General features: G+C 39.0%; 1 protein-coding gene across 7 annotated transcripts in view; it reads right to left on the reverse strand.

Annotated features, from left to right (window-relative positions):
* Positions 1-22248, reverse strand: part of TAF1 (TATA-box binding protein associated factor 1) — a 76620-nt gene that overhangs the window by 53120 nt on the left and 1252 nt on the right. For 5 of the 7 annotated variants that reach the window (XM_043895816.1, XM_043895815.1, XM_043895819.1 and 2 more), the window contains exons 2-18: positions 22100-22214; positions 21845-21961; positions 11639-11758; positions 10300-10541; positions 9685-9903; positions 9065-9295; positions 8513-8720; positions 7136-7312; positions 6649-6776; positions 6444-6551; positions 6154-6327; positions 5245-5418; positions 4910-5014; positions 2306-2506; positions 1995-2136; positions 1486-1616; positions 731-811 (exon numbers count right to left, since the gene is read on the reverse strand). In XM_043895816.1, the coding sequence (XP_043751751.1) occupies positions 731-811; positions 1486-1616; positions 1995-2136; positions 2306-2506; positions 4910-5014; positions 5245-5418; positions 6154-6327; positions 6444-6551; positions 6649-6776; positions 7136-7312; positions 8513-8720; positions 9065-9295; positions 9685-9903; positions 10300-10541; positions 11639-11758; positions 21845-21961; positions 22100-22214 (2673 nt within the window). The remainder of the gene's footprint in view (positions 1-730; positions 812-1485; positions 1617-1994; positions 2137-2305; positions 2507-4909; positions 5015-5244; positions 5419-6153; positions 6328-6443; positions 6552-6648; positions 6777-7135; positions 7313-8512; positions 8721-9064; positions 9296-9684; positions 9904-10299; positions 10542-11638; positions 11759-21844; positions 21962-22099; positions 22215-22248) is intronic. The other 2 variants (XM_043895817.1, XM_043895822.1) reach the window with 1 other exon arrangement.

Below are 22248 nucleotides of genomic sequence, written 5' to 3' on the forward strand. Positions count from 1 at the left end.
TTGTGTGTGTGTACATATATACCAGAGAATATTACTCGGCGTAAAAGAGGAAAGAAATTCTGACATATGCTACAATATGAATGAGTATTAAGAATATTATGCCAAATGAAATAAATCAGTGACATAAAAACAAATATTGTATGATTCCACTTAGGCGAACTACCTAGAGTAGCAAAATTCATAGGGACAGAAAGTAGAAGGGTGGTTGCTGGGGACTGGGGGAGGGAAAAATAGGGGAATTACTACTTAATGAGTAATCAAGTTTCAGTTTTGCAAGATGAAAAGAGTTCTGGAGATTGGCTGAACAGTGTGAATGTACTTTAACACTATTGACTACACACATAAAGGTTTAAGGTGATAAATTTTATGTTACATGTATTTTACCACAATTTAAAAAAAGAGTACATATAACTGTATGATTTCACTTATCTAAAACTCTAAAAAATACAAACTGATCTGTGACAGAAAGCAGATCAGTGGGTGTCAGGGGACAGGGAGGGTTAGAGAGAAAGGAGGAGAGGGGAGAAAGGGATTTTAAAGAGGCACAAACTTGTGGAGGTGACAGATAAACTCATTATCTTGTCATGACAATTTCACAGGTATAAACATGCATCAAAACGTATCAAATAGTACACTTTAAACATGTGCCATTTACTGTATGTCAATCATCTCAATAAGCCTGTTTTTTTTAAGGATAAATGGGATATACTAATAAAGATTAAAATCTCACCTCATCATCAATCTTCATCTGGAAATCTTCCTCATTTTCCTCTTCTGGAGCAAAAAAGGACTTCTCACCATAGCCAGCATCCTGGAAGAGGACAAATCCGTGTGTAAGTCAATCGATAAATTGGAAAATGCAAAGCACAAGTTTCACCAAATACCAAGTACAGAACACCAACGCACAGTTTTGCATAGAGAATGGAATCTGTAAAGTCTTAGGTATACCTATCACCACTCTACATCCTTAAGCTAACATATGTGGATAGTTAAGGCCCATGAGGAAGCTGAATAGAGATGCTCATTAACTCAGTGGGAGACAACTGTGCTGTCCCACCCCAGCTAGATCTTTCCTATTTTGGCCTTATAAGGACATTATGCTTCTCCAAACCACACGTCCAGCACAATCAGCATCTCTGCCCACCTGGAAGGCTGTGGAAAACAACTAAGAAGCGCTTTCCTTGCTTATACACCTGTCTTACAAAGAATAGAGATTAAAGCCATCACCCAAATGAATGAGCAACCATTTTCAAAAGCAAAACAATATTCCCTAAGTCCTTCACTAAGCCTTTCCACTGGTATTTATCTACAATGTAGTTTACCCCAGAATGGGTATACACGGAGTACCTTATACAGTTTGACTTTTGAAATAATTAGTAGTAATCTAGTATGCATCATTCCTAAGCTAGTGAGAAAAGTTCTTCACCCTCATCTCTCTGAAAAACACCCACAGGCATAGGTGGTGCCTAAAAGGAAAGTGTTCACCTTCAGTCGCTGCTCTGCAGCTATCATGCTGTAATAAGCACAGCACTGCTCTGGAGACACCATAGCCCTGATCTCCTCTTCAGTTGGTAAACGAAAATCAGACTTCAGCACCCACCAGTTTGAATCCATGCCTAGAAAAGATAAGAGAAAATGAGACCATTCGGAATTCGAAAGGCCCTTTCATTGCCATTAACAGGGACAGCAAACCAAGACTGAACCAGGCAATGTCCCAGAAGGTATCGGGCTTAGCCAGTCTGAATGTCTGGCCAAGAAAAATCCTGCTGCTAGGTTTCCTATGTCTAAGACATCAACAATCACACTGAATTTCCTGACAGGCAAAATTAAATTAGCAATCAGAGCCTCCATAATTAGAAGATTTGCTACCTCCTTTTTGATGACTTCAATTTTTTTTTCTATTTTATTAGTTGTATGCTTATCCTTTAACTGGAAGCCTTAATCCTTTCTTGGAAAGAGGCAGAGAGAACATATAATCAGTCACAACTGATGACCTGTGCGTTTGAAGTCAGCGCAGAGCTTTAGCCTCTTCCGGATGCTGCTTTCTGAATGAGAAGGAAAGGCTTTTTTTATATCTTCCATTCGGATCCGCCGTGGGCGATCTTTACTCTTCCAGAACAGGCGATAAATAAAAACCTGCTCAACATACCAAATTTTTTTTATTTGGCAAAATAAGGATAAAATTCCTCACCAGGGCCCCTTCCCCTGCTAAGCCCGTGATATGCTTTATCTTCCCTGATATGGCCCCAAATCCAAATATCCTTTTATGTACATCCAGACCCCCTCCCTATCCTCCCGTTCTTACCTGGAGAAAGTCTCGAATATGAGTATTGGCCCTTTTGGAGTTGGGCCCAGGAACTTCAAACAAAGGGCACTGCTGGCCAACCACAAAAATATCCACTAATTCCCGAATATAGTAACCTTGTCTTGTGCGAATGATAAGGAAGTCAGTTTCTGGCATCTTATGAAGATAAATTGGAGCACGAAAAAGGTTGTTCTCAAATGCCTAACAAAAATAAAAACACAAAAGTAATATAAAGAGAAGCCCTGGAAATTTAGTAAACTCATGAGAACAGAAAATCAAGCTTGTTGGCTCTCCATCCCCATTATACCATCTAAGGTCTATCGATTAACATAAATTAAAATATGGAATATCAAATGAGATTAGACAGATAATTTTCCATCCCCATTATACCATCTAAGGTCTATCGATTAACATAAATTAAAATATGGAATATCAAATGGGATTAGACAGATAATTTTCCATCCCCATTATACCATCTAAGGTCTATCGATTAACATAAATTAAAATATGGAATATCAAATGGGATTAGACAGATAATTTTTTACCCATTGGTCACCTTTAAGAGTCAGTAGTGGGGAAATTATAGGATTTGACACTATAGATGACACTGGCTATGCTAGCTCACTGTATGATGTCAGATAAGTCACTTAATATCTATGAGCTCAATTTTCCTCATCTACAAAATGGAGATACTTAAAACTCCTATACTCACAGGATTACCATGAAGATTACATCTGAAAATCACTTTATAATCTAAAAAGTACCATACTGCTTATCCTGGACCCCAGCAGAACCCCTGACATAATATGTGAAATCAAAACATTTGTTAAGTAAATTAATTAAAAAACAACTAATCAATTAGAAACTATGCTTAAAAAAGACAAACTGAAGATGCAGGACGGAAACATTTGAGCTTGTTTAAGTGGCAGCCAGATGAGGATCAAACTGTCATTAAGAACCTGTCATTAAGATTCTAAGGAAAGACTTCTCTAAAAAATCAGAGAAGTAGACAGAAAGAGGGAGGATCTTCAGTACATAGGTGTGGAAAGAACATTCTAATGTGGAAAGAGTCACAGGGGAAGATGAAAAAGATATCTGAGAGACTACAAAAGTAGCCACAAAAGGGTAGGAACTGGTAGAAAACTTCAACAGAAAGTTATAGGGACAGGAACTCTAGGAACAGTATGAAGGTGATAACTCAAAATCTGGTGGAAATGGATTACAGATGCAAAGGATTAAAAAAAATGTGCTTTGTAGATGCTTTAAGAGAATAAGCAATAGAAACAATGGGATAAACTAGGTACAAGAACAGTTAAATTGGTTAAGATTGCCAAGGGAAATAAACTGGGGAGGGGGTGAGGGAGGAAACAAGGTAGTAGAGTGCTAAAGATTTCCTCACATCATTTGTGGACCTCTATACCTTCCCTTAACAAAGTATGTAAAAGCCAGGTTACCAGAAGGCATTTCCATACCCATCAGAACAGAGAGGGGAAAAACCATTTCACTATAGCTGGGGTGTGGTTCAATACTCAAAATGACCACAACTAATATAATCGAAACACACCAATCTTACACATACAAATGAAACATTCATAAATTAACTATAGTAAATTATTAATCCAGTTGACTTCCCTATGCCACCCAGATGTTTCTGGACTTCTTACCACTATGTATTTCCAAAAGACTATTTAAAATTTAACTTATAGAATAACGTAATTAGGAGCCAGTTTTAATAAAAAGATGCAAAAACAAATTTTTGGATTATAATGATTTTTGGCTTATATTGTTCTTTCCCATACTTTATTTTTTTTTTAATTAATTTTTATTGAAGTATAGTTTCTTTACTGTTAGTTTCTAATGTACAGCAAAGTGAATCAGCTATACGCATACATATATCCCCTTTTTTTGGCATTTCCTTCCCATTTAGTTTACCACAGAGCAATGGGTAGAGTTCCCTGAGTTAGATAGTAGGTTCTCATTATTTATTTTACACATAGTATCAATAGTGTATATATGTCAATCCCAATCTCTCAATTTGTCCCATTCAGCCCCCAATCTTCTTAATTTTTTAAAAGCAAAATTCTCTGCCAGACAGAAAAGTTACCAAAAATCACTCTCTTTAATCTGAAAACATTTTTTCCCCCTTGGTGCTTAAGGAAGCATTTACATCAGGTCCATTCTTCCTGGTGGAGTCTTCCTTGATGCCTCATGTCTACCCCAACTTACAAAACTCTGGCCAGGTGCCTCTCACATAGCGCCCTCAGCCACAGTCTTTATCACTCGTATGTAATTGTCTGTTTACTTGTCAGCATCTTTCGTTAAGTTGCAGGCTCTGAGAAAAGGACCGTTGTATTTTGCTCATCATTGAATGCCCTAGGCAGTGCTTGGCACATGCTGGATGCTCAATCAATATTTGCTGAATAAATTTAATTATGCTATTCTTTTTTTTTTTTTTAAATTTTTTTATTATTAGTTGGAGGCTATGTTCTTTCCCATACTTTAGTTAAACAGTATCTTAATCAAATAGAATTGGTTCTTTCTGAGCTGACTAGCTCATCTGTCAATTTCCTTAGGAAAAAGATATAGCAGGAAATAATTCCTCACCTGCAGCAACTGTCCAGGATGGAGTGAGCCTAGAAAAGGAGATGTATGGCAGTAAACAGTTTCTCCATATTTACAATCTGGGGCTCCAGGATCTTTTCCGGGTTTCTATAAGGAATGCAACAGACCGAGTTACTATCCCAGAATATAATCAATAAGCCTAAATAAAACATTCCATGAGCATAGCATTCTACTAATATTACTAACTGCAAAACAGATACCATTCCTTTCTCCCAGTAAATTTCTAATATTAAAAATATATATATGTTCACTTATGGTCACTGAATATTTAACTACAATTATTTATTAACAACAAAGATTTTTCTGAGAAGACTCACCCGCTTATAGTAGTTTTTTATCTTGGTTGCCATGCCAACTTGCATCATTAACGGTCCATTTTCCTCACTATATTCTGCAAGAATAAGATCTCCATCTTTGCCTGTGAGGTCTTGAGGTGTGCGCATGAAAAACATCTCTCCACCACCTGAAGCTTGCCTCTCTTGTTCTCTCATCTGCCAAGAACAAGGAGAATACAGTACAGCTACTGACAGGACAATAATTACACACAGTGATATTGTTCATTGAGACATCAAAAACTTTACTTGCTTTTTTTTCTATTTTATTGCAAAAATGTTTATGCATAAAGTCAAAACTATGAACACTTATTATCCCACCACTTATATATTACTTTATATTTTAGCATATTTGTTTTAGCTATATCAATAGATTTTGCTGAAACCTTTCTCCTTTTTTTTATTTTTGGCTGAGCTGGGTCTTGGTTGCTGTGCACAGCCTTTCTCTAGCTACAGTGAGTGGGGACTACTCCTTCACTGTGGTGTGTGGGCTTCTCACTGTGGGTGACTTTTCCTGTTGCAGAACACTGGACCTAGAACACGCAGGCTTCAGTAGTTGTGCACAGGCTTAGCAGCTCTGTGGGATATGGGATCTTTCCAGACCAGGGATTGAACCCATGTCCCCTGCATTGGCAGGTGGATTCTTAACTACTGGACCACCAGAGTAGTCCATGAACCATTTTTTAAAGTTGCAGTTATCATGACACATTTTACTGTATTTTCACATGCATCTCCCAAGAATAAGGATGTTCGCCTAAATAACCACAATAATATTTTATCACTTCTAAGAAAATGGACAATTTCCTAAAAGTATCTAATATCCAGTCCATTTCACCCATTGGTATTCCAATGCCTTTTATAGCTTTTTTTTTCCTAACCAAGATTCAATCATACCTTTGCCTTCTTTTTGATGTGCTTTAGCAAGGGCTGGACTGAGTGCGGACCTGGCTGAGATAGTGCCCCAAAAGAGTACTTCTTCAGAGGTGGGCGATGGAACTGCCGGAGTTTGATGGGCCCCATGTGTGTAGGAAAGAAGGGCTGCCGTAATTCCACAGCAGGAATTGAATGCTAAGATAGAAATATAAGGGTTCAAATTGAACTCCAGTCAAAGCAAGATTTACTCATGTCTACACCAAAACAAAACAGTGGTTCCCATTCACCACAGAAAAAAATGCTAATTTTACCTGAATAATATTTCCTCCAAAGGTGCCTCGAAGACCTTGTTGCTTAGGGTAGTAATATTCATCGTTGGAGAGATTCCATGGATCTTTCACTTCTGGTTGAGACATGTTCTAATGACAAGTTATCAAATAAACCTTAGTCAGACTACCCTTCTTCATTACCTTTCTTTGTTCTTCTAAACACCAAATCCCTTTTCCCTTCACAGACCTGCTGTGGTTCCTCCTTGATGACTCCTGTTTTCCCTAACAGAATTCGACTCTTCTTCAGAGATGATTCCTTCTTACTCTCCTTGGAGGGAGAGTTCGAAGTAGCCTCTTCCTTCTCATCCGGAATTTCTAAGGAGGAAACAAGTTACCCTGGAGTTGTTATCCCTGAAGATTCACCTTTCCTACTGACACCTTTGCAATTCCTAACCAGATTTTCATCTCCCCCAAGACCACTTCTAATCCAACCAATCAAACTACACTCCTGACATCTCCAAGGCACTACTTTCCAACATTTCTACGTTATGAGTTTTCCCTAAAACAATACACAATATTAGAAATTGACAGCCACAACTTTGCTGTCTCAAACTGCTATCTAGAAGCTTCCAGTCTTGACCTTCCCAACCCTTCTGATTTCCTCCTGCCCGCTGACATTAGGACAGCAAGCTATCAGTTATGGAGAAGGAACACTGACCCAGCCAGTACCATACCCAAAATGAGGTTCTCATCATTGGGATCAAGTGTCAAAATAGGAGGCTCCAAGAACCGGGGCATGGCCTGAGCATCCCAAATGATATTGTCCTCCCAACGTCCGTATACCAGCTCCTCATTGTCAATGGGAAAAATGGAGTACCAAGGCTTGTCATCATCCAGCGTTGCTGCAAAACCTAATCAAAACAGGAGGAAAGAATAAACAAAACATTTCATGCTCCCTTCAATTCTAGCAAAGGGAAAAGGAGTAAATGCTAGTAGTTACTCATGTAGCTACTGAAAAGGAACCTACTGCAACAGTGTATTTCTCACTTTTAAAAAATGTTGCAGACAAAAATGTTCACTGCAGTATTTTTTATAATAGTCAAAATTTAAACAACCAAATATTTAACATCAGACTGATTAAATGAACTATGGTAATAAATAATACGGCAAGATATGCTAACAACAAGTGTAACAAAGTATATTTAAAATACAACAACTAAAAATTATGAAGATATCCATATATGACTACTATGCAATCAATAAATTATTTCTTATATTTAAAAAATAAGACATTTTTGGTTTTCCAGTGAATTACAAAAGAAATCCAGATTAACACAAGAAAATTTAGAAAAGACAGAAAAGATATAAAAAATACTGCACAGCTATCTGTGATCTTACAAACTAGAAAGAACCACTGTGAATCCCATGGTATTTTCCCTTTCAGTAAATTTTCTGTTTATATAGTGTGCTTTTTTTTCACTTATGCAAACAGGATATTAAATATGCCACTTCATATCTGGGCTTTTTTTTTCCATTTAAAATGAGTTTCCCATGTCATTAAACATTTTTATGAAGAATTTTAAATGACATAAAATAATGTTAAGTAAAAAGCACAACACGTAAAACTGTACCTCTAGGAATAAGCTCAGCTACATACACATACAAGATAGAACACTGAAAGCATAATACACCAAAAAGGTACAGCTGACTGTCTCTAGAATTACCAGTTATTTTTGACACTGCACTATATTTTCAAAGTTTTCTACATTAAGCATAGCATACCTTTTTGTGTGTGTGCATGTGTAGTTAAGGAGGGAAAAAGCAAATTCTAGAATGATAAAGGGGTCTTTGGAAACAAAAGTAGACTATAAAGATAAAACCATTATTATATCTCAGAAATATTTTTAACTTCAAAGTACTTTTCACATTTTTCTAATGAGAAATCAGAGTCCATCCTAGCTCATTAATAGTGTTAAAAAATCACAGACTAGAATCAAGGCTCAGATCCAAAACATTTCACTGTCTCTCAGCAGCAAAGATCACAGCTAAGCTTACTTAGGATGACTGAGGTGAAGGACAGTGTGCTGGACACAGTGGGCACAGATGCAAACCTTGTTGAACATTGTAAGCCATGGCATTCCTAGTCATGCTGGAAGGAAGCCAGCCTGCCAGGCTAGCACGCTGTGGTTTTGTCCCTTTGTGTTTGACATCCTCCCCATCCCATATGATATCATCCTCCCAATGCAGTTGTGTCACCATCAGGAAGTTTTCATCGGCCAGAAGATCAGTGCCACTGCTTTCCTCAGGTATCCCGTATTCCTACAGAAGTAGGGGAAGAACAACAAATCCCTGAATGGTCACTGGTCAGAGTTCCCACTCCAAATCCCACAACAGATACATCAGATACATCAAATGTGGTCCTGACTTGAGAGACACACCTGATAATGAAGGAGTATCTGCCTCCTCCCACTCCTAGTCTGGCACAACACTCATTTCACAAACAAGAATCCTTGCAATAGGGCCAAGTTGCCAGGGTGATATACCACACCAAACAAAAGGTTTAGACACCTCAATCTCCCACCAAAGAAACCCTACTCAGTGTCTCCCAAATTGTAAAGTAATACTGATAGGGCTCTGGGCACAGTGATTCCTTTCTTACATACCGTGTTGCTTACGTCCATCATTCTACATTTCATCACAGGTTCCTGTTCCATCTTTCTTAGTTTGAAGCCATAGTCAAACCCACTGCCATCTTCAGGGACACCCAGCATATCATACCACAGTCGAGCAGGCCCATAACGCCACTCAGCCACTCTTGGTTTGGTGTCTGTCACTTTATCTGTATCTCCAGTTGACTGGGAAAACTTGGATTCCACAGGTGCCATCATTGTGATCTGTAACAGAACAAAGTAGAAGGGGAGGTAGACATCCTGATCCCAGATGCCCTAAGGCTATAGGGAGTCAACAGGCAGGAGGGGGAACTTAGAGGAGCCATAAGGATGATTCTTGAACAGGACTGGGGTTAAAATGCAAACAATGGAGGTATATCATGGCACACTCTGCCTATCATTCAACTTTCCTATTCACCAGTATATCACCATCTGCCTGCCCACAATACTTCTCTAATACAACAGGGAAGGGACAGCTACTGGGGCTGAAATCATGATTACTTAACGATAATCGGCACAGGACACTAAGGTGTTACTTTCAATTTAGACATAAGCTAGGAAGAACTCATTTGTTGCCCTCCTGGGTCTTAATTCCAGATCTCTATTTTGCCTACTTCATCATCAGAGAGACACTGCTCTGGAGGTGGTGGTGGGGCATAGTCATAGTTCCACAAAGATTTCTGGTTGACTTCTGATTCTACTGAGCACTCCGTCTCCTGGATCTGCTCTTCCTGTATCAGTTCACGGTGTTTCTTCTTCCTCTTTCTCCGAGCACTGCGCCAAACAGATGGGACATTCTTTCCTGGTCCAAAAAGACGTAGGAAGCGCAACACCTAAAACACAAAACATGTTTCTGTGTAAGAGACCCAATGTCAGATAGGAAGACAGTAGCTCTGAGCTAGAACTCCTTTGAGAAGTCTACTCAACTGTGAGGGAGGGATCAAGAAATGCCAAACTCAGATTTACAATACCAACCAAGAAAGTAAAGTATTCCTTAATAATTTGGACTAGTTCCTTTAAGATGGAAAGGACAATTCCTAACGAGAACTATATAAATCACATGTATTAATATGATCAAGGCATAAACCTTTAAAAAAGACCCAATACAATATCACTGAATAAGGAAACCTTTACTTTCTGCTTATTCTATATTCAATATCTCAACAACACAACTCAGTATTTACAAGAGGGCAGTGGTTTGGAATGTGGGCATTCCCCACCGAAAGTACCTTCCCAGGACGAAATTCTGGGAAAAGTTCTGTGACACTCGGCAACAGCTTGGTGGCATCGTGCTGCATAATCCCAGCCAATGGTAGGGTCAGCTTTCCATCCTCAGATTCTGTCTGTGTTGCTTCCTGAGGTCCCATCTCAGATTCTGAGTCAGAGGAACTACTGAAGTCCACTTTCTCTGAGGCCAAAGAGGAAGGGGCAATGATGGAGGGCAAGATGATGCCTTCTCCATCTTCAGACACTGCAACAAGGAAGAGAAACCCCTTTGGCATGTAACCGTGAGCATATTTCCTCAAATTCAGCCAACACCCACTCTAGGCTTAAGCATGGCTCAATGGCAGGGAATACAGTTCTAAGCACCCAGATTACGAGGTATGCAACCCGGAAAACTCATTCCAACTCATTATCTCCCACCATCCACAACTCACCTTGTACCTGGTACCCTGGGGTTGTGATAAGAGAAAACAAACACTATTACTACATTTACTACTTTCTATATTAGGTTAAAGAAATGTGACCAATAGAAAAATTACATAACACTTTTATACCAATCAGGCCTTATCATGTCCGATTCAGGGACTCATAAACTGGAAACATTTAAGCCCACGGGGTAATGATGAAATTACTTAGAGTAAAACAAGATCTAAGACACAAAGTTACCAAATGCTACTTAGCCTGCACACTAAAAAGGAAAGGGCTTAAAACTCTACTAGGAGACATTTAGGTTGACATAAGCCTCAAAACACTAGAGATCAAAGACACTGCTCTTCCCCAACCTTCCAGCCTAGAACAGGATTACTTACCACAGTTGCAGACATAGGAATAGGTGAGATAAGTCCCTGCCTTTGAAATCTCTGAATCTGACAGCTGACTGTAAATGATTTATACCCATTCTAGGTGCCTTCTCATTTAATCATTTTTTAAAGAGAATCATCTAGACAAGTAGTTTCCAAATACCAGTACAGATCAGTTGCATCAGAAATTACTTGAGGAAATTCTGTGAAATCCCTGGGCTCTACCCCAGATCTTCTGGATCAGATTCTCCAGGGGTGAGAGCCAGAAACCTGCAATTTTTTGAAGACTTGAGGTGACTATGATGGGCAGTCAGATTTGAGAACCACATCAACCTAAACTACTTTTTCCTGAGCCCATGTTAAAATACTGTTGTCAAATGTTTTAAAGTTTCCCTTTAACACTGAAATTTGAAAATTGTATGAATCTCTTATAGAAGTTGTATCATTTCCTAGCCGCTTAATCTGAATAGCCCCCTGTGAGCATGCCAAAAATCTGGACCAGAAATAGAACTTGCTCCTTAGATAAAAGTAAGTCTCTACTTACCACCAGCAATTGCATCCTGGTCCTTATCCTTTTTCACTGGTCCTGGAGGTGGAGGTGGAGGAGGCATCAACTTGCAATCAATGTCTTCACAATCAGCATCATAGTCATCCTCATCATAATCTAATAAAACCAAGAAAGTGATTTCAATATCCAGAATGTCACACAACAACCTTGAGCTCCCTTGTCACTCAATATTTTAAAGCATCATATGAAGAACTATGCAGATTCCTTGAGAACACACAAGAGGTACAGCTTCTGCCTTCAGAAAGAGATGACGCCGTATCGCCAAATGCTGTAACACTATGTATATCTCATACAGGAATTTAGGGAGCCCCCAAGGACTGTTTATTAATAAAACCTCTGCTCTTTCTCCTGGTCAAACACTGTTTCTTTTCAACCTGCTCAACCTCATAATTAAATTTAACAATCTTCTTTCTCTGTCAGTTTAAAACTGGACTTTCTTCTCACCTCCCAAGTCTTTGACACATTTTTTTCTGTCTGACTTCTGTAGCCCGTTATTCTTTCCACTAACCTTCAACCACTGGCATCACTCAGTACTTCGTTCTGAACACTCTGCTTTTATTCCTCTATAAAATTCTTCATTCCTTTTCTCAAGAATCGCCTTTATCTAGACTAAATCCAAACCTGTATGTCTCGCCCTGACTTAGCCCCTCTACAATTGTACTACATGTTCTGCTGCCTAAAGAGCTTTTCCATTCAGATATTCAACAATTATACTTCACTATCATACTGAAATATCCTTAAACTTTTTTTATTTCCCTTTTGTTACTATCAATACCACCTCCATCCTCATTTTCCCAGCTTACAATTTTAGCCTCCTGTCTCCTTCATCAATTTCTTACACCCAACACATCTTTTCCAATCAATCATTAATAGCAATCATTAGGCAACTTCTATTCATTGAGCTCCAGGTATTATGTGCCAGATATTTTTAGTTATTTTATCTATAATCCTCCCAGTAACGCTACAAAGCAGAAATTATTCTGAGCTACAGAAGTTAAGTGACTTCCTTAGGGTCATATAATTTTAAGCGACAAAGTCAGAATTTAAGCCTGGTTTAACAACAAAGTGTCTTTCCAACACACTTCCTCTCTTACCAAGTTCTACTGATGTTTTATCAGCAATTCTAAAGTCTGACCCTGCCTATCATTTTCCACAACTGTCACCCTACTCCAGACCTTGGTAACTTTTGGTAACTTTACATCTAGCTCACAAAAACAGTCTCTCAGTTGGCCTCTTTATCCTTTTCCTTTATTATTTTTGGCCACACTGAGTCTTTGATGCTTTGTGTGGGCCTTCTCTAATTGCAGCACACAGGCTTATCACTGTGGTGGCATCTCTCATCCCGAAGCAGACTCTAAGCATGCAGGCTCCAGAGAAAGAGGGCTTCAATAGCTGTGGCATGTGGGCTTCCTTGCCCCAAGGCTTATCTTTGACAAAGGAGGCAAGAATATACAATGGAGAAAAGACAATCTCTTCAACAAGTGGTGCTGGGAAAACTGGTCAACCACTTGTAAAAGAATGAAACTAGAACACTAACACCATACACAAAAATAAATTCAAAATGGATTAAAGATCTAACCATAAGACTAAAAACTATAAAACTCCTAGAGGAAAACATAGGCAAAACACTCTCTGACATAAATCACAGCAGGATCCTCTATGACCCACCTCCCAGAATAATGGAAATAAAAGCAAAAATAAACAAATGGGACCTAGTTAAACTTAAAAGCTTTTGCACAATGAAGGAAACTATAAGCAAGGTGAAAAGACAGCCTTCAGAATGGGAGAAAATAATAGCAAACAAAGCAACTGACAAAAAATTAATCTCAAAAATATACAAGCAGCTCCTGCAGCTCAATTCCAGAAAAATAAATGACCCAATCAAAAAATGGGCCATGTGAAGTAATTAGCCTCCAACTAATAAAAAAAGAAAAAAAAAAAAAGGGCCAAAGAACTAAACAGACATTTCTCCAAAGACGACATACAAATGGCTGACAAACACATGAAAAGATGCTCAACAGCACTCATTATCAGAGAAATGCAAATCAAAACCACAATGAGGTACCATCTCACGCCAGTCAGAATGGCTGCTATCAAAAAGTCTACAAACAATAAATGCTGGAGAGGGTGTGGAGAAAAGGGAACCCTCTTACACTGTTGGTGGGAATGCAAACTAGTACAGCCACTATGGAGAACAGTGTGGAGATTCCTTAAAACACTGGAAATAGAACTTCCATACAACCCAGCAATCCCACTGTTGGGCATACACACTGAGGAAACCAGAATTGAAAGAGACACGTGTACCCCAATTGGTTCATCGCAGCACTGTTTACAATAGCCAGTACATGGAAGCAACCTAGATGTCCATCGGCAGATGAATGGATAAGAAAGCTGTGGTACATATACACAGTGGAATATTACTCAGCCATTAAAAAGAATGTATTTGAATCAGTTCTAATGAAGTGGATGAAAACAGAGTGAAGTTAAGCCAGAAAGAAAAACACCAATACAGTATATTAACGCATATATATGGAATTTAGAAAGATGGTAATGATGACCCTATACTCGAGACAGCAGGAAACACAGATGTAAAGAACAGTCTTTTGGCCTCTGTGGGAGAAGGCGAGGGTGGGATGATTTGAGATAACAGCACTGAAACCTGTATATTATCATTTGTGAAAAAGAACGCCAGTCCAGGTTCAATGCATGAGACAGGGTGCTCAGGGCTGGTACACTGGGATGACCCTGAGGGATGGGATAGGGAGGGAGGTGGGAGCGGGGTTCAGGATGGGGAACACACGTACACCCATGGCTGATTCATGTCAATGTATGGCAAAAACCACTACAATATTGTAATTAGCCTCCAATTAAAATTAATTAATTAATTTAAGAAAAAAGAAATCTGCCTTCCAGAATCAATATTGTCAAAATGACTATACTACCCAAGGTAATCTGGAGATTCAATGCAATCCCTATCAAATAACCAATGACATTTTCCACAGAACTAGAACAACAACAACAACAAAAATCTCAAAATTTGTATGGCAACATTAAAGACCCTGAATAGCTAAAGTAATCTTGATAAAGAAAAAGGGAGCTGGAGAAATCAGACTCCCTGACTTCAGACTATACTACAGAGCTATAGTCATTAATATAGTATGGTACTGGCACAAAAATAAAAATATAGATCAATGGATTGGGACAGAAAATCCAGAAATAAGTCCATGCACCATAGAATCCACCTTCCAATGCAGGGAAGTGGGTTCAAGCCCCGGTCAGGGAACTAAAATCCCACATGGCACAAAGCAACTAAGCCTACGCACCACAACTAAGACCTGATACAGCTAAAAATAAATAAATAAAATAAATACCCAAAAAAAGAAAGAAAGAAAACCTGCTGGCCAATTACCTTCACACTACTCATTTCTATCTCCAAACCTTTAAGAAGCCATTTTACCAAACCAGAATGTCCTGCTGCTCCTCTCTGTCAAACCTTATCTTTCAAAATTCACCTCCATGAAGCCTCTAGAATGACTTATACCTACTTCTAATTATTCCAAAGAAACACTCTTGTAAATCAAGCCACGTGAAGGGGCCAATGCCAGGGAAGGAGGAAACTAAGGGCATAGATGAAGGTACCCTCGGAAGACAAGATAACTTAGAAATGAGCTTCCAGAGTACCAACACTATCAAATATAGCATCCTCCTTTTCCAGGAAATCAACTCATACAACCCAACTCAGAACCCCTTATCTAGTTTCTTCCTTACTATCCCTAGCCACAACAACAAATCCAAATTTGAAAATTATAACATTCCCTGAAAATCAGAGCTGCTACCACCTTCCCCTCAGTCTGTCAGGATGCTAAAACTAATAGCTATGCTCTGACTTAGCTAGTCTAGCAGCCTCTCAGAACTAAATAAAGCATTCTATACAGAAATATGAGCTGGCAACTGGTTTATGTCTTCTTATTGTGAATAATTATGTTTAGCATTCGTTTATTTTGCCTTTCCCAAATGATAATAATATCCCTGAAAGCAAAGCTTGTATCTTCAGTTTTTCTAAGTTACTTCTTATGTATACAGTGCAGTTAATCTCTTTATATAAGAAGCACCCAGGGACTTCCCTGGTGGTCCAGTGGTGAAGACTCTGTGCTCCCAATTTAGGGGGCCCAGGTTCAATCCCTGGTTAGGGAACTAGATCCTACATGCTGCGACTAAGTATCTGTCAGGAAGCATTTAACAGGAGGCTTCCTGTGTGCTGTTTTGGATCTGTCAGGAAACCTTTGGCCCTTATTAATTCCTGAGGAATTAAGAGGAGAGGCACACCTTTCCCGGGGCTGAGGAATCCGAGCATTTCCTTTGTTAGTTTCTCATGGTGATAAGTACCCTCTTCTCTCTTTAATAGGGATCGCCTTGTGTTTTGTAAGTCTGTAATTTTAATCTTTATCTTTGCTGAGAATAACTACCTTGTAAGACAGTATATATGCCCACACAATGTTGATTAAAACACCTTTGCTCCATCAGAGCTTTGGTCCCTGTGTCTTTCTTTCTCTCTCTCTTACTCTCTATCTGTCTATTTCTGGCTGATTCCCTGGAGTGTGAAAGCTGGCTGCATAACCCAGGGAATATTAGCCTCTTTCCTTCTTTCACTCTCTCATTGCCGACTCTGGACCACCAGGTTCCGGTCCAGTAAAGGACCAACAAGTGGCACCCAGAAACAGGGAGTTGGTACACATGACAGATTCGGATGGAGTGACCCCCAAGGCCTATTGAGGCCAGTAAGTACTAAGACATGGGTCAATCGCCTGGAAAGCCCCCTCACTTTTCTACTTTACTTCATCACTTATTTATTTTTTTAGCTAGATTAGAAACTGCTATTTCCCGTACTATAGTCAGACAAAAAGATAAAAGGCAACTAAAAAATTACTTGCTTATGAAAATGCAAATCAACTATGTCAAAAGGCTATAGCTCCAATTCATGAGACAGGGACTATTATTGATTATTTGAAGGCTTGTTGCAATCTAAGACCAGAAACTCAAAAGATGCAAATGCTAGCTCAAATGGTTGCTGCTTTAAGAAAAGAAAATGAAGGATGCTTTACATGTGGAGATAGTACCATTTAAAAACGGACTGCCCTAAGAAAGCTAATAAAAAAACCTCCAAAAATCTGCCCTTGCTGCTGTAGAGAAATGCACTGGGCCAAAGAGTGTAGATCTAAATTTGATATTGAAGGGAAACCTATTAATGAAAACTCCAAGCAGGAGACCCCCCAGGTCCCCTTCAACAAAAACCAGGGGCAAATTCCACCTTTTCCCTCAAACCCTCAACATCCGGCAGTGCTGCCATCGATATACCAGCCCTAAATGACTTCTCCTTTACCCTCAAGCAGTCCCCTCTAGAATACCTACCAGACTTTTTGGGCCCCTGCTCCCACAAACCTTCGGTCTTTTACGTGGCCAATATAGTTTGACTTAACAGGCAGGAAGGCCAGGGGTCTCCAAATGGAAAAAAATAGGCTGCAAGTGTCAGACATTTTTCTCTCTCTTAAGCGGTAGGAGGAAACAAACTAGCAGGAAGGAAACTAGAAGGAAACAAACTTTCCTTCTCTATACAAAATTAAAAGGAGGTTTCTCTTAAAATACTGTGTTGCCATAATGACACCTGGTTTCACTTGAAGTTAACTATTCTCAAACCCTGAGTTAACCAATGCATTTTTCTTATGGAAATGTTTGTCTTACCCTAGATTCTTTCTTCAAGTCGGTTCTGCCTAAGACTCAGAACCGACTTGACAAACCAGTATGTTTTACTCATGCAAATGTTCTCTTAAGCTATGTTAATGAAACTGTATTTGCTTGGAAACCTGCCTTCCTTCAAGATTCATGTCAATCATTTTGTGGCCCGGGACAACTCACCTGGTGCCAAAGTTATCTCAAAATGCATGTTGTGTATGAGAGGCCTGGTGTTATTCTCTTCGGTTTTGAGATATTTCCTTTCTCTAATTAGCAGACTGCTAGTAGTTATATGACACCTGGCTAAAGACTAGCAGGAGGGCACTCTTTCTGCCCCCTTCTGATGCCTATGTCAGAGGCTTTCTGTATCTCCTTTATATTTTAATAAAACTTTATTACATATAAATCTCAATTTGAGAACACATTACAAACTTCTACTGATTTCCAATTAGCTTTTCTAAAATATTTTGGAAAAATATCATTTCATTATCCTTCTGGTAAGCTGTGGAATTTCTTCAAAAACACTGAATTTATTATTTCTCACATTTCTTTTATATAGATGGGACTCAAAACGCCAAAGCTTCATTCTGGTCTCTTAAAAAATATAAAGTCTTTTATACTAAATTTCATTCTGCTCAACAAAATGAATTATATGCTCTTATTCAAGTTCTTTGCCTACATCCTTACCCCATTAATATAGTCTCTGATTCTATATATTCAGTTTTTGTATTAAAAAATATAGAAAACTCCACCATAAACTCCTAGTTCTATTAAAACAGACAATGGCCCTGCCTATATTTCTAGACACTTTTAACAATTTTTACAATTTTTTTCTATTAAACATATTACAGGTATTCCTTATAATCCACAGACACAAGACATAGTTGAACGAACACATCACACACTAAAGTTACAAATAAAAAATTAAAGAAGGGGGAATACACAGGTACACTACTGTCTTCCTTATCTAAAGCAGACTTTACTAGATTCCAACATAAGATATTTTCTAAACCTACAATTATTGTTAACACAGCTTTATTTGTTTTAAATTTTTTAAACCTACCACAGGGAAATATTTTAACAAGAGCAGAAAGACATTTCAAGGAATTGAAGGACACTTCTCTTCCTCTGCCCATTTGGTATCAAGACGGGTTCACAAACAATGGAAATCTGGGAAACTAATCTTACAGGGAAAGGGATATGCTTGTATTTCCCCAGATGGATCCAACAAACTTTTTCCTCGGAAAATTCGACCCAAGGGGGCCCCCAACATTCAAAATGGAGACGAAACAACAAGAACCCCAGGAGGAAGAAATTCCAATATGGGCCGTGACAGCTCTAAAGATCTCCAGAAAGCACCGCCCTCGGCGACATCAACCCTATGATCTTCCCGCTTGGGGACAAATAAAAACCCTCACTAATCAAGTTAAAAATATGATTTCTCAACAGGGAATGCCTCAGAGTCCTGAAAACCTTCTTATCGCTAGGCTCTGTTGGCCTGCGCAACCCCTGCTCGAGGTGGATTAACTAATTTACTTACCCAACCCCCCTTTATTACAGGTCATAAAATAGATGGAGAAAAGACCTATCAACCAATGACTCCACCCATATGCCCCCTCCCTGAAACCCTCACACCCTGGGGAAGAGGGAAAACTAATTAACATTTCTTTAGGCCTTCCACTGGGCTTACGCATAAAAGTTGGCTGACAAACGGGCTTCCTGCCTCCAAAAGAAGACTTTCGGACATTGCTGCCCTTCTTCTGTCTGTGAACCACGTTTACTACTGAAACTTTAGTGAAAGAGTTAGGGAAAGAACAAAAAACATTATGTAAAATGTTACTAACATGAGGTTGAAATATTACCATGACAAAGGACCTCTAGGCTGGCTTGACACAGAATGGCATCGCCCCCTCCTCCTCAAATCGTCCTGGATAAACAAAGTGGGCCTAAACAATGGGACATCAGGAAACTTGCTGCCAGCACCTTAGAACTTGAAACTTGGACTAGACATTTCACAGAGACTAGTCGTGGTCATAGGAACTATTTCTTTCACTATAATCAGTCATATTTTATACAGGCCTGTGTCCCACTTACAATTTAATCTGTAACTTGTATTAATTGCCAATTTTGTGTTACTCTTGTTCAATTCAATCATAGTACCTACAACTGGGAACAAATCAAATTTCATTTACATGATAATGCCTCTCTGAATGTACAATTACTGCAAAAGAGAATCTTTGAAACTTTTTCTAAACGTCTGCCCTCTTCCACCAATTTGGAAACTTTAGCTGAAACAAATTATCCAGGCTAGACCCACGAGGATAGTTTCAAAGTATTACCCAAAGCATCGGGTCTGGGACTGTAACTTTGGTGATTGTCTTGATAATTGTATTTGTTGTTTATTGTTGCCTTTCTATAAGGTTGGTCAATACTAACCAAACTCATTTGGTCAGGACCTTTTTTTTTTTAACAAATATAATAAAATAGGGGGAATTGTCAGGAAGCATTTAACAGGAGGCTTCCTGTGTGCTGTTTTGGATCTGTCAGGAAACCTTTGCCCTTATTAATTCCTGAATATTCAGGAATTAAGAGGAGAGGCACACCTTTCCCGGGGCTGAGGAATCCGAGCATTTCCTTTGTTAGTTTCTCATGGTGATAAGTACCCTCTTCTCTCTTTAATAGGGATCGCCTTGTGTTTTGTAAGTCTGTAATTTTAATCTTTATCTTTGCTGAGAATAACTACCTTGTAAGACAGTATATATGCCCACACCATGTTGATTAAAACACCTTTGCTCCATCAGAGCTTTGGTCCCCGTGTCTTTCTTTCTTTCTTTCTCTATTTCTGGCTGATTCCCTGGAGCGTGAAAGCCGGCTGCATAACCCAGGGAATATTAGCCTCTTCCTTCTGGCAGTCAAATAAGTAAATAAAAATAAATATATTAAAAAAAAGAAGCACCCAAATTCATTAACTGACTCTGAAGAAACTTAAGTTCAGCTATTTATCAAGGTTTTACCTACATTTCTCTGCAAGCTGAAATCTAATTTAAAGAAATGGATAATGAATAAACAATAAGCAACTTCATACAAAAGTCCAAAGATAGGGACTTCCCTGCTGGTCCAGTGGCTAAGACTATGAGCTCTCAATGCAGGGGGCCCAGGTTCGATCCCTGGTCGGGGAATTAGATCCCACATGCCACAGCTAAAAGATTTCATGTACCACAACTAAGACCCTGTGCAGCTAAATAAGTTAAATAAATAAAAATAAATATTTAAAAAAAAGTCCAAAGATAGTATAGGGCAGTGGAAAGAATGAACTATGACCAGAACCGAGCTCCTCAAAAATCAGAAAATGGATTTTATTATCTTTGTACTATACTATTACAGTTTATAGCATATAATGGGTGCTCAGTGTCTAATAAACTGAAATGTTTAATTAGTCAAGGCCTGCCACTAATTACAGAACTTTTAATAAAGTTCCACATTTTTTTAAAGTTCTCTGAAGTTCAAGTCTATCTATGATGAGGTTAAGAATAAATAATCACTAAAACCCCTCTGAGCTCTAACATTCTGATTCTATAATGTAGCACCTTATACCAGGAAGGAAAACCAATGTTGTGAGCAAGCATTAAGTGCACTGTGTCAGCATACAGGTAGTGAGTGATCAACAGAAGCTGAACCAATAAATACATGTGCTCATTTATATATAAACTGGATACTTAATCCTTCTTGAACTAACAATTCCCTGAGGGCAAAGACTGGGTTCAAATAGCATCTAAATTAGTACTGTGAACCCCACAGGAACTCAAATACCAGATTATAAGGAGGAAAGCATTATCATTCTTAGTTGGCATTCACTAAGAATTTGGGACTAACCAGTATGAGGAATAAAAGCCTAAGTATAATAATGCTGTCCCAGAACACAAAAAAGGATAGCAGCTACTTGGAACTGAGCTGACAAAGGGAGAGAAGCAAAGACATAAAGAGCAAGAACAATGACAGAAAGCTTGGATAGAAACAAACTGAACTACACAGCAAGAAAATGTACTAGGGGCTTTCCTAGTAGTCCAGTGGTTAAGAATCCATTTGCCAAGGCAGGGGACTCGAGTTGAATCCCTGATCTGGGAAGATTCCATATGACTCAGAGCAACTAAGCCTGTGTGCCACAACTACTGAGCCCTTGCTCTAGAGCCCATGAGCCGCAATTATTGAGCCCATGCACCACAACTACTGAAGCCTGTGACTAGAGCCTGTGCTCTGCAACAGGAGAAGCCACTACAATGAGAAGCCGGCGCACCACAACTAAGAGTAACCACTGTTTACCACAACCAAAGAAAGCTGGTATGCAGCAATGAAGATCCAGCACAGACAAAAAACAATAAATAAATAAATCTTTTTTTTAAAAAAAGGAAAAAAAGTACTGGAATGCTCTTATTGATAGCACTGAAGAATCACCTGCATGGCAAAGAGGCTGCAAGCTCCCCATTGTCTGCTGATATCTTCGGCTTTCATCTTCTGCTACCTCATTGATGTCTGAATAGTCTACAGCATCTTCTGTACTCCTGACCCATCCTATAAATAAAAGTGGAGAGTAGATCTAAACAATGTGCCAGTAACTCTCAGTCCCTTATATAATTCCCACTGAAAAATACATGTATAGTAAGTGGCTAGCTTCCTCCCCCACCATACTCCCCATGACCCAGACTTCACCTTCATCATTTACCAGGGCAGCATCAGTACCAGTCAATTCTTCATTTGCTGTGAGTTCAGTTATCAGGCTGCCCAGCCCCAAAGCCCCCAAGCCTGCCAAATGCTTCTTACACTCCTGAAAAAGGGACAGCACCAGAGTTAAACACAAT

This window comes from Cervus elaphus, chromosome X (genome assembly GCF_910594005.1).
Source record: "Cervus elaphus chromosome X, mCerEla1.1, whole genome shotgun sequence".
Taxonomy (NCBI): Eukaryota; Metazoa; Chordata; class Mammalia; order Artiodactyla; family Cervidae; genus Cervus; species Cervus elaphus.